At 35.6% G+C, this 13,809-nt stretch overlaps 1 protein-coding gene across 1 annotated transcript in view; it reads right to left on the reverse strand.

The window, feature by feature from the left end:
• Positions 1-3,785: 3,785 nt before the first annotated feature.
• IGFBP3 (insulin like growth factor binding protein 3) overlaps positions 3,786-13,809 on the reverse strand; it is a 34,279-nt gene continuing 24,255 nt past the window's right edge. Inside the window, exon 4 of the mRNA XM_032237792.1 lies at positions 3,786-4,739. Within this exon, the coding sequence (XP_032093683.1) occupies positions 4,614-4,739 (126 nt within the window). The 3' untranslated portion in view covers positions 3,786-4,613. The remainder of the gene's footprint in view (positions 4,740-13,809) is intronic.

A 13,809-nucleotide genomic window follows, 5' to 3' on the forward strand; every position in this document is an offset into this window, starting at 1 on the left:
CCACCGCCAGACAAGCCACTCATGTTCCATGCTCCGCGTGCAACCAGCAGGTGAAGAAATGGCCTGGAGCCCCTTCAGCAGCTTAAATACCTGTAGAATGAATTTCTGATCCTCGTAGGACTATCAAATGAAAAAAAACTGAAGTAAAAAACTGATGCAAACTAACATGGGGAGTCTAGTTATCTGTTCTAGGACTGGAGCGCTCCCCAGAACAGTCCAAATGGGCGGACTGAGTTTTTTAAACTGGATAAATGGAGGCAAAGGGAGGTGTGGCCAAGAGAAAAAACTCAGTCCTAGGGCAGATAGATTGTGTTAACCCACGCTTGGACTCTCCAAGCAGCGCACTGGAGAAGAATGTTACTCAAAACACGTAGGTTGCTGCATACATCTTTGATCCAACCTTCTCTACTGCCTTCAAAGCTTAACTGGAGTTCAGATGTGCTGGAAGATTTATACAATTTGTAATGATGGTGAATGTCTGTAGCTTGGATATAGGATGAGGGTGAAGGTTTGTTCTCCAAGCTTATAAGCTGGTTTCTGAATGTTTCGTTACCAGGCTAGTAACATCTTCAGCAGACATTGTCTAAACTCTGCTGAAGATGTTACCTAGTCTGATAACGAAACTTTCGGAAATAAGTCCACAATGAACCTTTACCCTCATTTACACATTTTTTTCTAGCAACAAGTGATGGGATAAGACAAGATCAGTAGCTTTTAACACCAGTAGCTTTTTAGAGAATTCTGTCAAAGGCTCATCGGGATACTTGTTCTAGGCATTCTGAATAAGTCTAGTTCTCCCCCCCCCCAAAGCAGTCAAGATAACTTTAAATGTACAAATCCCCCATTTTCAAAACAGCTCCCCATATAAATCATTTTTCAATAAAAAAATCTTCTGCTATATTGCTCAGCATTTTTCATTCTTTAAATATAATTTGAAAAGTTAATACAGAAATCTCTGTTTAATGCTTGCAGAGATACCAAACATGATTTCCCAAAAGATTTATAAAACCATTACTTAATAAAGGATTACATTGTGCTGTTTATATAGAATTTAGTCATATGTTTAGACTGTACTAAAACTAATTAATTCTGTGGTTTAGCTCTGCATTGAACCTTCCTTCTCCTTATGCACAAATATCTAATATGTATTCTAGCTGTGCATGCCAGAGAAATGGAAGGTGAGCTCCAGAGACTATTGCACTATATGTGGATGAAAAAAGTACTTTTCTAGAGGAACTGGGATATAATAGACCAATCTATTGACAGTATTAGCTTTTTAAAGTGGTAATTTATATAGCTATGTATTTATTGCTCCCTCAATATAAATTCCAAATATATCAGGCTTTTATGTAGGGGCTGCTGGGGGTTCGCATGGGTTCAGGAAAACCTCTAGCTAAGATTCTGTGCAGTTTGGAGAACCCCCAAATCCCACTCTTGGCTGGCCCCACCCACCCACTCCCTCCCAGGAGTCTGGTGGCAGGTAAGTGCAGGGCATGCATGGAGGATTGGGGAAGGCTGGAAACAGAGGGCCTCTGGAGCCTGGGAAGGCCATTTTCACCCTCCTGAAGCCTCCGGAGCCCAGGGAGGGCAAAAATGCCCCCCTCGGCTGTGATGTAGGCCAACTAGGTCATGCCCACCATGGCCACATCCACCCACCAACCGGGCAGAGAATTCCTTGCTAAAATTTTTGAAGCCCACCCCTGCTTATGTTCTTGAATTCCTATTTTGAATTACTTAACACAGACTTATTCAGCTTACATTCACTAAATTCCCCCTTTTCCCTATTCTATATCTGAACAATAGCCACATCAGCAAATCAATAAACTGACTTTCGTTACTTGCTTGGAATATTAAAAGTGTTTCCTACTTCATTATAAGGTGCTACATCTTATCATTACCTAATTCCTACCTATTTCACTCTGCTCCATGTTAAATGAAATGGCTTTGAGAATACCCATGCATTCTTAATATGGAACATAAAGCATATTTGTTGTATTTTCTATTCATATATTTTCCAGAATTATCTAAAACAATTACCAGTAATTGGATATAATTTTAAATATTTTACATGTTCATTTGAAATTTCAGAATTACATTCTGAAAACATGGGTGTCAGACTTGATCGTGTCACGTGATGTATTGTCATGGTTTTTTGCCTTTGCAGAGTTGGGATGGGCATGGCCTGCATCTGGGCCCCCGGCCACCAGTTTGACACCCCTGTTCTAAAACATTAAGTCTTTCCTCACTAAGAGCACCAACCAAGTCCAAACACCAGCAGTAAATTTTATATATAACACTGTTTTCTGTATGCCAAAAATAATTGATTCCACATATTTTACTGAATTGTATCCCATGCTAATTATGGTTAGCAAACAGAACTTACATTTTTGATAGAATGCAAAACAATTATTCTAAACTGATAGTGAGTCTAATCCCATTTATATTGTTAAAGAATTGGAATAAGTTGCAAAATATTGCAAAATATTTAATTTAATTGGATATTTGCATTTAATTGGATATAGTCCAATTTAATTTAATTGTAATTCAAAGTAAACTGAAAATTAATCAATTCAATTCCTGATAATTGTTTTTTTTTCTAACTGGATTAATTGCTGTCTCATATAGTAACCTCCTCATTAATATACAAGTCAAAACCAGAAATATTGCAACAAAATTTTATAGTTTCTATGAATTTTAAGAGATAGCTTTGACATTGTTTGCTTAGTATTTTCTTTTAAAAACTAACTAAAAATAATAAGTGCAAATAAACACATAATCCTTTCCCATATAAATCTTCGTATAGTCCAGTATCTTACACGAAATTGTCTTTATTTTATTTACTTAGAATGTGATGTCAAGAATTTTGGAATCCATTTATTATGAATACTGGAAACAAGGAACAAATAGATAAATCTTTAAACAGGCTGTTCAGATATCTGCTTAAACTAAGACAACAGAATATCATGGCACCTTAAAAATTGACAAATTTAATATAGTATAAACTTTTGTAGATCAGATATCACTTTGAAAAGCATTTTTCATGTGCTGTAATTCTATGACTAAACTCTATTTAAGGGCCTAGTAAGGTACTTGATATGTATTTGTTGTAATCAAATCCTTATCTCTTTATTTACCATTTCAAATTTTGCCTGATGGTTACTCAATTGATTTAATCAATATTTGGAAACTGATTCAGACTAGTGTCAAGAAATGTAATTTTGAGATGGAAGTGTTCCAATATTTGAGAGGTGGCCACAAAGAGAAGAGGGTCAATTAATTTTTCCAAAGCACCAGAAGGCAAGACAAGACACAATGGATAGAAACTAATCAAGGAGAGAAGCAACCTAGAACTAAGGAAAAATTTCCTGACAGTGAGAACAATTAACCAGTGCAACAGCTTGCCTTTAGAAGTTGTGGTGTTCTATATCACTGGAGGCTTTTAAAAAGAAACTAAATAGCCATTTGTCTGGAATGGTCTTTGGTTTTCTGCTTGAGGAGGTTGGTAGGACTAGAAGACCTCAAAGGTCTCTTCCAACTCTAGTCTGTTATTCTGATACTCAGTATTGGACAATGGTTCGTGAGTAATGCTAATTAAAATTTAATGAACATTGCACTTTAACTAATGAAAATGCCTTTTCTGTATCTAGAATTTTGTAAATATTGATTGATCCACAAACAGTGGATACTCTACTTTTAAATTGTCTGTTTAACGTGAATCGACCTTGGTAAGTCTTTGTGAAAGACAGTTTGGAAGCATATACCATAATGATTGGATAACATTGATGTTGATGTTACATTTAAATACTTTATTAAAAAATTATATTAAATACAGACTAACAGAATAGTCATAATACAGTATATTTTGACAGGAAAAATAACCAAGTAGAAACATGTGTCTTTTAAAAGTTCTTTGAGCTTTTTCTTTTAATAAAACATGTTTTACCCGTGAAATAAAGTTCTTGTAAGACCTGTATAAAAAAACAGCTTAGTTTAAAACCTTGAGTTTGATTCAGCCAAGATAAGCACTATTAATAGCACAATCCTACACATTTATCAATTATAAATTCCCACTGAATTTAATGGGACTCTTTCTTAAGCTTAGAGATTGCAATGTAAGTTTCTTTTATTTCAATGGAAGATGTTTAAATATTTGGATAGCCAATGTAACTTAAAAGTGCTTAGCTTGGGTTGGGTCATAGCTATATCTTCACAATGATTACAGTCTACAAATTCTTCAAAATAAAAGCATGATTATCTTTCGGGATCAAATTGGTCACAGGCCATTATTTAAAAAACGAAAACCAAAGTGAGTGGATGCTCCCTGAATCCATTCTGAAGTGCCTCTTTTTGCTATTCTTATTCATTCTGGGGATCAATAGTGCAGATTTATCTGGGATTTCAGAGCTCCCTATATAAATCTATGGAAAGCAGAAAGTGAATCAGTGGCAGGATGCAGCTGCAGAATCCAGAGCTATTGACTCTCCCCAATATAGATAGGAGCCAAAACTCAGAATTCCCAAGTCCAATGCATTCCATGCTGTAGCCCAGTCACTCCAAGGCCTTGACTGGTAAAGATGCCATATACAGACTCCATGGAAGATAGTGGCCTCCTCTTATTTGCTTTCTAAATTGTAACAATGGACTTCTCCTTTCCCTTTCCCATCATATTCAGGGAGTGGCTGCCCATATTTATCCACACACCAGCAATAGCCTCTCTTCCGGCCTCTGGATGGACGACACTAAAAAACAAAGAACAGTAACATTTTATTGATATTTTTAAAAATCTAAACATTTTTAATAGTTTTAGAGCTAGACCCTAACTTTATAAAGATAATGGTATTTCTCTAAAACAAAATCACAATAAAGATTAATTGCATTCTTTGAATAACTATTTTTATTAAACATTTCAAACTGATATTAAAACTATCCCAAGCATTTGGAGAAAAATGTCTCCTAGTGATCTGGATAATATGCCAAAATTCTATGCTGTCTCATATAAAATTTGTTTTTACTTAGTTCATTCATTCATTCATTCATTTCATTCATTTAATGAATTTATAGGCCGTCCAATCCCGAAGGACTTTGGGCGGCTTACAACAATACATTTAAAAATAAAAAAGTTAAAAACACAGAAACATAGATTTAAAAAGCCACAACATACACCCAGTCTAATTGGGGATGGACCTCAGCCATGAGTTCAACAGCCCGGGGCTTGCCAGAATAGCCAGGTCTTAATAGCCTTTCGGAAGGCCATGAGAGTGGGTAGTTCTATGTCGGTTGGTTTGGATCTATTGATGAATGTAATTGGGAGAGCTCTTTATAATGCCTCCTCTTCCTTTACTAAGAAATCATAAATTACAATTATCATCTGCCACTAGAATGTGCTATTCAATATGATGGGAAAAGAAGAACTAGAGTATATTCTTAGAGATGGAACTTCTATTTTTAAAAAATCATTACAATCCTTTGAAGTCAAGTTTGAGAAAACTGAAAAATAGTGGACAATAAATTGGATATTATCTGTGTGGAACATTCATCTCAATTCTACCCTGTTTATATATTGGTCCCTTTTAATCGTTTTTTTTAAAATTTTAATCTTTTTAATTTTAATCCTTATGTTTTTAACATACTAATTATTTTATATAGTTGTTTTATGATGTAAGCCACTCAAGTTGCTCCACAATGAGATGGGTGGCATATAAATGAAAGAAATAAACACAAATAAATAAAATAATAATAAAAATGAGGAAGAACGACAACCAATAAATACAGATTTAGTATTAAATGATTCTATGGTCTATTGAAAAAAGAACAGGAACAAGTTTTTGTAATCATTTTAAGATTAAAAGCCTGCAAACCTAACTACTTTGAAAGAAATCTCTATGAAATTTAAGAAAAAGAAAATAACATTTTGTTTTACTAGATGTACACTAAGCAGTAAATCTATTGATTTCACTAGATCAAGTGAAAGATGTGATTTTGAACTTTCAAAGGTTGAAAGGTTCTCATTCAAAGGAACTGACTTCCTTACCACAAATATACAAGATTTTGATCAAGATGTAATAGAACCTTAACAGTAGGGACTACATGACCACCAACAACCTGGAGTCTGAATGAAGGCCTGGAGGAAATAGAAAAGTAGGAGGCATATGTTGGAAAGAGAAGATATAAAAAGTGGCATGCCTATTTAAGATGTGTTATATAAAGATTTCAATAGTTGATTTTGTTGGATGTGTTGTTCTGAAGATTGGGTACAGTAAGATGGTGCCCAATTTTTTTTTAATTGTACTGATTATGCTGAATAAATAATTTTCATTGAAAGAAATTTTGATTTAGAAAGAACAAGAGAATAATATATAAGAAAATTTTATTTGTTAATAAAATTGTATATACATTTGATAGAGAATTTAGAAAATAAATTGATTTTAATAAGGGATGTATGTATTAATAAGTTATTTTAAAATTAAGATATAAATGTATTTGAATTGATAGTTTGCTAAATTAATCATGTAAGAATAGAATTAACTTTGATTATTGGTAAATATGTTAGTTTAAGGACTGAGGCATTTCAAAACAATTTCAATACAGTATTAGTTTTTAAAAATAATGTAAGGATGGATACGCAATTGAGATTAGGAAACTTGTTATACTGGATGAATATAATGGAGGAAATTTCTTTTTTTCAGGATTATATTAGTCAGGCAATACAATATACTGCACAAAAATGTCATTAATGTAAAATTAGTGACAAAGAGTGGATTTGGAAAAATGAATTAAAGGAGATGTTAAAATTGGCTACTTTGATTATTTTAGCATTTTGCTTAGGTCTGTTTTTAAACATTATTTTTTATTAATGATCAATAATTATTTTTGAACCAATTTTTAAATGACCAAGTTCATGTAAGATTGCAGAAATATTATAAATGTTTTATTGAGTAAGAGAATGCCTAATTATTCATTTTTATCAGTATTGAAAAAAGTCAGAAGTCTTTTTTTTGCTTCCTGCACCTTTTTTATTTTTTTTTAACTTTTTGCCATTTTTATTCCCTTTCCCCCCTTTTTCCTGTTACTTTTTAAAATGTAATAATGTTTTTTTAAAGAAAGAACTATTCTTATTCACCCCCCCCCCAAAAAAAAATTCTAAATCATGCAATGAAACACTACACACCACAGCTGTCTTACCATTACAGTGCCTCATCAACCTTTAATGGCTACAACGGAATCTCATGGGAATTATGCATGAGATTTATTTGGGAAAGAAAGGCAGTTGCTTCTTGATAGACCTTAAAGAGAACACATGCCTGTGCAAGCAGCTTTGGTTACAGTGACAACACTACTTGCATCTGTTTGTCAGAGGAATTCCATACTTCTTGTGGACATTTATTGGCAGATATATAATCTCTTGCAACAGAGTTATCACTTGAACACCTGCTACGTATACTGGAAATCTGTGTAAACCCTATGCATGCAGTTGTCTTAATAGATAATATCCAGTAAAATCAAATTCTTTTAATATAATTTAGGCAATGGTTTTGACTCAGAAAAAACAATAAATGGCAATGGCATTTTCTTTATTGTCTTATTCATGCTAAATATTACAAATACAGATTACATATACCTTTACCTATAGAAATGAAAATCTGTCTGTTCAACAGACTGTCAAGTTTATATATTCCAAATTAGCCATCTAATTAACACAGCTCACCAATGATGTTTTAACTAGATAGACTCAGTTATACAGGGTTCAGAGTATAAACTATTGAGATTTTAACAAAGTCATCTTAACTTACAACTTTCATCCAATTACATACTGGAGAAACTCTTGAAAAAAATCAGAAAGTTAGCTTGAAAAATATCTCCTTTAAAAAAAGATTATTAAAAAAGAATTACATAAAAGCAAAGATACTAATTGTAAGAGAGTCTAGGTCTGCAATAAATATCTGCTATATTGAAATCATTATTGACACTGATCCAAAAACCCATACCTAACTGTCATGCAAACATATTGCTTATAGAATCAAAATTGTCCAGTAGAATAACAGAATATATTTAGAAGTAACATTGTAAAATGTTGTTAAAATAATAATAAAAAAACCTTTAAAGATTCTCAAACAGAGTTTTATGATGTCCCATTCTTCATAATGGACTAATTGAGCTATTACTAATACTAGCAGATAAAATATAAATGAATATTTTTGCTGTCATGTAACAGCATACTACTGCTAGATCAGTTGACAGATAGGAAGAAAATAGATAGGAATACTGTACTGGTTCTCCATCTAATTAGGATACAATTCACTTAGGGAACCTGAATGTCTGTTAGAAATTAATAAGCAGATCATCTCCCAAAAAATAAAGGTGAATTCTATTTCTAATATATGCTTATTGTTGCAGAAAATAGCCAGTTTTTTAAAGTAAGAAAATTAATAAACTTGCTGAAAAAACCTCCAAAGCAAAGCTAAGATTGAAGATGAAATATGAAGATGAGACCTTTTCTAGAATCATAAGTTTGCTAGCAAAATTTAAATGGTTTCCTCAGGGGTAAGGATGTGATATATATGTATGTGTATGTGTATAAATTTTAAAATGTTGCTGTAATGACATTATTTTATATTTTTATTAAAACTTAGATTATGGGGGAGGGGAGGGGGGACAATGCAAGAAATACATCATATTATCTATCACTGTGACAGGTACACATTTCCAATGCATTTGTATTGCTCTAGGAAGTGTTGCTGTTGAAACAGCAAATGTTTCAAATTAGCTATTTCTTCTTAAAATCTTTCTGCAATCTCACTGCTAGATTATTTTACCTTAATGGTAGGGTAATCGTAACAATAGTAAAATTGCGGGAAGTTTTTTATATTTTTGGTAAGGCAATGGAACTGTCATCTTACAACAGCAATTGCCCTATAACAAAAACAAATGCATAGTTAAATAGGAAAATATATGGACAATTTTTCCTGTTGTAAATAAAGGACAGGGAGATTGATAAAACCCACATTAATGGATTCTGAAACAGACCTTTTTGGGGAAATCAGAATTAAAGATCTAGAGAATACTCAAGCTAACAAACCACAATCTTTGCCCAAAACAATGCCTTGCACACCGCAATCTTCAAAAGATCTATTAACCTTATTCAGATTACTGTATGGCATTTTGTAAACAAAGAATAAAATAAGGAGGAAAACTTAATTGAGATATATAGAAAAACAGAAAATTCCCATTAAGGCGAATAAATAAAACAAGCCAATGCAAGAAAAAAAATGCTGACAACAAATTTCAAATTATCAACCAATCCCTAAGGTCTTTGTTTAGATTGAATCAAAATAATTACAAATATGGTAATCATATACTAATAACGTATTATTTTTTAAAAAAACCTGAGTTACAGTTCTAAAATGCCTTCTTTTCAGCAGTATTTTTCAACATACTTGCAAAAACAAATAAACAATCCATTCCAAAAGCAAGGGACCTTTTTTTTCAGCCAAAGGTCTTAGGCGATTACCAATGCTTCGTTAAGAGATGGGTTCTTTCCCACCGCCTTGAAGGAGGCGGTGGTGAGGCCCCTCCTTAAGCCTTCCCTGGACCCAGCTTCTTTAGCCAACTATCGTCCGATCTCCAACCTTCGCTTTGTAGCGAAGGTTGTTGACAATGCGGTAGCATGTCAGCTTCCCCAGTCCCTGGATGAAGCTGTCTACCTGGATCTGTTTCAGTTGGGTTTCAGGCCTGGATACAGCACAGAGATGGCATTGGTCGATCATCTCGGGCAGGTCCGGGATAGGGGCTGTTCCTCTGTCCTGGTCCTATTAGACCTCTCAGCGGCTTTCGATACCATCGACCATGGTATCCTACTGCGATGACTCAAGGGGTTGGGAGTGGGGGGGCACCGTTTTACGGTGGTTCTCCTCCTACCTGCCAGATCGGTCGCAGTTTGTGTTGACTGGAGGGCAGGGATCGACCCCGAGGCACGTCACTTGTGGGGTGCCCCAGGGGTCAGTTCTCTCACCCCTCCTGTTCAACATATATATGAAACCACTGGGTGAGATCATCTGTGGTTTTGGGGTATGGTATCATCAATATGCTGATGATACCCAACTTTTCATCTCTACCCCAAACCACCCAAACGATGCCCTCGATGTGATGCCCCGATGCCTGAAGGCAGTGCGGATCGGGATGCTCTGTGCACAGTCACCCATGCCCTCATCATTTCTCGCCTGGACTACTGTAACGCTCTCTACATGGGGCTGCCCTTGAAGAGCACCCGGAAGCTTCAACTGGTCCAGAATGCGGATGCACGGGTTGTCATGGGGGCACCCAGGTACTCCCATGTTACACCCCTTTTAGGTGGCCTGCACTGGTTGCCAGTTGTCTTCCGAGTACGATTCAAGGTACTAATTATGACCTTTAAAGCGCTCCATGGCTTAGGCCCAGGGTACCTGCGAGACCACCTACTGCCACCGGTAGCCTCCCATCGTCCAGTGCTATCTTACATAGTTGGCCTCCTCATGGTGCTGTCAGCCAGACAGTGTTGGCTAGTGACCCCCAGCGGGAGAGCCTTCTTTGTGGGAGCGCCTTCCCTCTGGAATGAGCTGTCCCAGGAGCTTCATATATTCCCTGACCTCCGGTCCTTCCGACGCGCCCTACAAAGTTGGCTTTTCCAGCAAGCCAACCTGGCCTGAACAAAACAAATCAAACTATTGATTACTGTTAATTTTAATTCTTTTTTTAAAAAAATGTGTCATTGTCAATTTTAATTGGGTTTGGGGATATCCTATTTAATTTCTTTTTAACTTTTGTATTATGTGGTTTTTTTAAATGTTGTACGCCGCCCTGAGTCCTTGGGAGAAGGGCAGCATATAAATCAAATAAACCTCAACATCAATTCCTCCTTGTGGTTACCTCTTAAGGGCAAGTCAGTGTTATCCATTCAGAACGTCAACCTCAGCTATTTATATGGATTCCTTTTTTCAGTATCTTCTCCAAGGTACAGCTTTATGTAGATCAAACTTCCTACTCCTTTAATATAAACTATCCACTTATGACTTTTAATTTCTCTTTAGATTGTATAAATCTTTCACCTTGTAACTTCACTTTCCTCAAACTAATCTTTTTCCATATTAATTTATCTTCTCAAATACAGTTGAAACTCAAAAAATTAGAATATCATGCAAAAGTTCCTTTATTTCAGTAATGAAACTTAAAAGGTGAAACTAATATGTGAAATTGACTCATTACATGCAAAGCAAGAGTGCAAGCCATGATTTGTCATAATTGTGATGATTATGGCTTACAGCTCATGACAACCCCAAATCCACAATCTCAGAAAATTAGAATATTGTGAAAAGGTGCAATATTTGAGGCTCAAAGTGTCCCACTCTAATCAGCTAATTAAGCCATAACACCTCCAAAGGGTTCCTGAGCCTTTAAATGGTCTCTCAATCTGGTTCAGTAGGAATCACAATCATGGGAAAGACTGCTGACCTGACAGTTGTGCAGAAAACTATCATTGACACCCTCCATAAGGAGGTAAAGCTTCAAAAGGTAATTGCAAAAGAAGTTGGATGTTCCCAAAGTGCTGTATCAAAGCACATTAATAGAAAGTTATGTGGAAGGGAAAAGTGTGGAAGAAAAAGGTGCACAAGCAGCAGGGATGACCGCAGCCTAGAGAGGATTGTCAGGAAAAGGCCATTCAAAAGTGTTGGGGACTTTCACAAGGAGTGGACTGAGGCTGGAGTCAGTGCATCAAGAGCCACCACACACAGACGGATGCTGGACATCAAATGTTGTATTCCTCTTGTCAAGCCGCTCCTGAACAACAAACAATGTCAGAAGCGTCTTACTTGGGCTAAAGAAAAACAGACCTGGTCTGTTGCTCAGTGGTCCAAAGTCCTCTTTTCTGATGAGAGCAACTTTTGCATCTCATTTGGAAACAAGGAAACCAGAGTATGGAGGAAGAATAGAAAGGCACACACTGCAAGATGTTTGAAGTCCAGTGTGAAGTTTCCACAGTCTGTGTTGATTTGGGGAGCCATGTCATCTGCTGGTGTTGGTCCACTATGCTTCATTAAGTCCAGAATCAACACAGCTGTCTTCCAGGAGATTTTGGAACACTTCATGCTTCCTCCTGCAGACGAGCTTTATGGGGATGCTGATTTCATTTTCCAGGAGGACTTGGCATCTGCCCACACTGCTAAAAGCACCAAAATCTGGCTCAATGACCGTGGGATTACTGTGCTTGATTGGCCAGCAAACTCACCTGAACCCCATAGAGAATGTATGGGGCATTGCCAAGAGAAAGATGAGAGACATGAAACCGAACAATGCAGAAGAGCTGAATGTCACTATTGAAGCATCCTGGTCTTCCATAACACCTTAGCAGTGCCACAGGCTGATAGCTTCCATGCCATGCCGCAGTGAGGCAGTAATTGCTGCAAAAGGGGCTCAAACCAAGTTCTGAGTACATATGCATGCTTATACTTTTCAGAGGTCCAATATTGTTCTATGTACAATCCTTGTTTTATTGATTGCATGTAATATTGTAATTTTCTGAGATTGCGGATTTGGGGTTTTCATGAGCTGTAAGCCGTAATCATCACAATTATGACAAATCATGACTTGAATATCTTGCTTTGCATGTAATGAGTCTATCTCATATATTAGTTTCACATTTAATTGTATTACTGAAATAAATGAACTTTTGCACAATATTCTAATTTTTTGAGTTTTTTGTTACAATTTCAACTTCTCTTCAATTCTTTTTCTTTCTGGAAATACATGGCGCTTTCAAATCTTACTTTTACTCCAAGTCTTTTGCCCCATTTAGGAAACATATCCATATAGCTGTATACAGAGAACAAAGTAAATTATTTTCCTCTGTCTTTTTGAAATAATACTCAGACAGATCAATGCCAAAAGAAAGTAAGTAGCAAGTAAAGCTTCAATAGGACAGGAACAATAAAATAGTCAAGCTAAGAGAGAAAGAGTTCATTTATACTGCTCCTTCTTTCCCATTTCCTTGCTATTGCCAAGAAAACTACAAAGTCAGTGTAGTCATCAGAATTTGAGCTCAACTAAAATACAAATTTATCTTTTACATGTTTATCCCAAAAATTCAATGTATGCTGGGTCAATGGCTACTAATGCTGACTAGTTTATCACTCTCGATTCTCACAAGTCAATTATTGGTACAAGGAATTCAAAGTCCTTTTCCCCATTAAGCTTTCTTCTGTTGCTTTCAATTTTTTTTAAAAGGTTGGAGGTATAAATTTAACAATCCATTTTAATACAATTATACCTTTATTTCCTGGATTCAATATAAATTCCTAGTGCCAGGTGCTATTAATCTACTTTCCTAGTTTGTGCATTTTAGCTACAAATTGTCAACAAACTGAAACTGAGGGCTCACATGATCTAATTTATCTATATAATCATATTTTAAGTACCAATCAAGTCTAGAAGGTACCAGAGGAGTTTTAAAATTTAAATAAAATTTGAATCCATAAGACAGAGGAAATGTCTTAACACTTTGAGATTATCTATGCTAAACTTAAGTGCATGTAACAGAACAAAAATCTACTAATTCTCAAATGCTACAGGATGGGGCAATGGGGCAAAGATGCACAGAAATTGGGGGAGCAGCATGGAGAGGCAGTCCTTTCCTTACCGGTTTCTTTTCAAAAATCTTTCATTGTCAGAAAACTGTAGGTCCAATATAAATATGCGTATTGCATAGGACAATGCATAAGTGAAATATCTTCCTCAATGTATTAAAGCAGTCCCATTTTTCAGAAAGTTTGATATTTCTGC

The sequence above is a fragment of the Thamnophis elegans genome, chromosome Z (genome assembly GCF_009769535.1).
Source record: "Thamnophis elegans isolate rThaEle1 chromosome Z, rThaEle1.pri, whole genome shotgun sequence".
Lineage (NCBI taxonomy): Eukaryota > Metazoa > Chordata > Lepidosauria > Squamata > Colubridae > Thamnophis > Thamnophis elegans.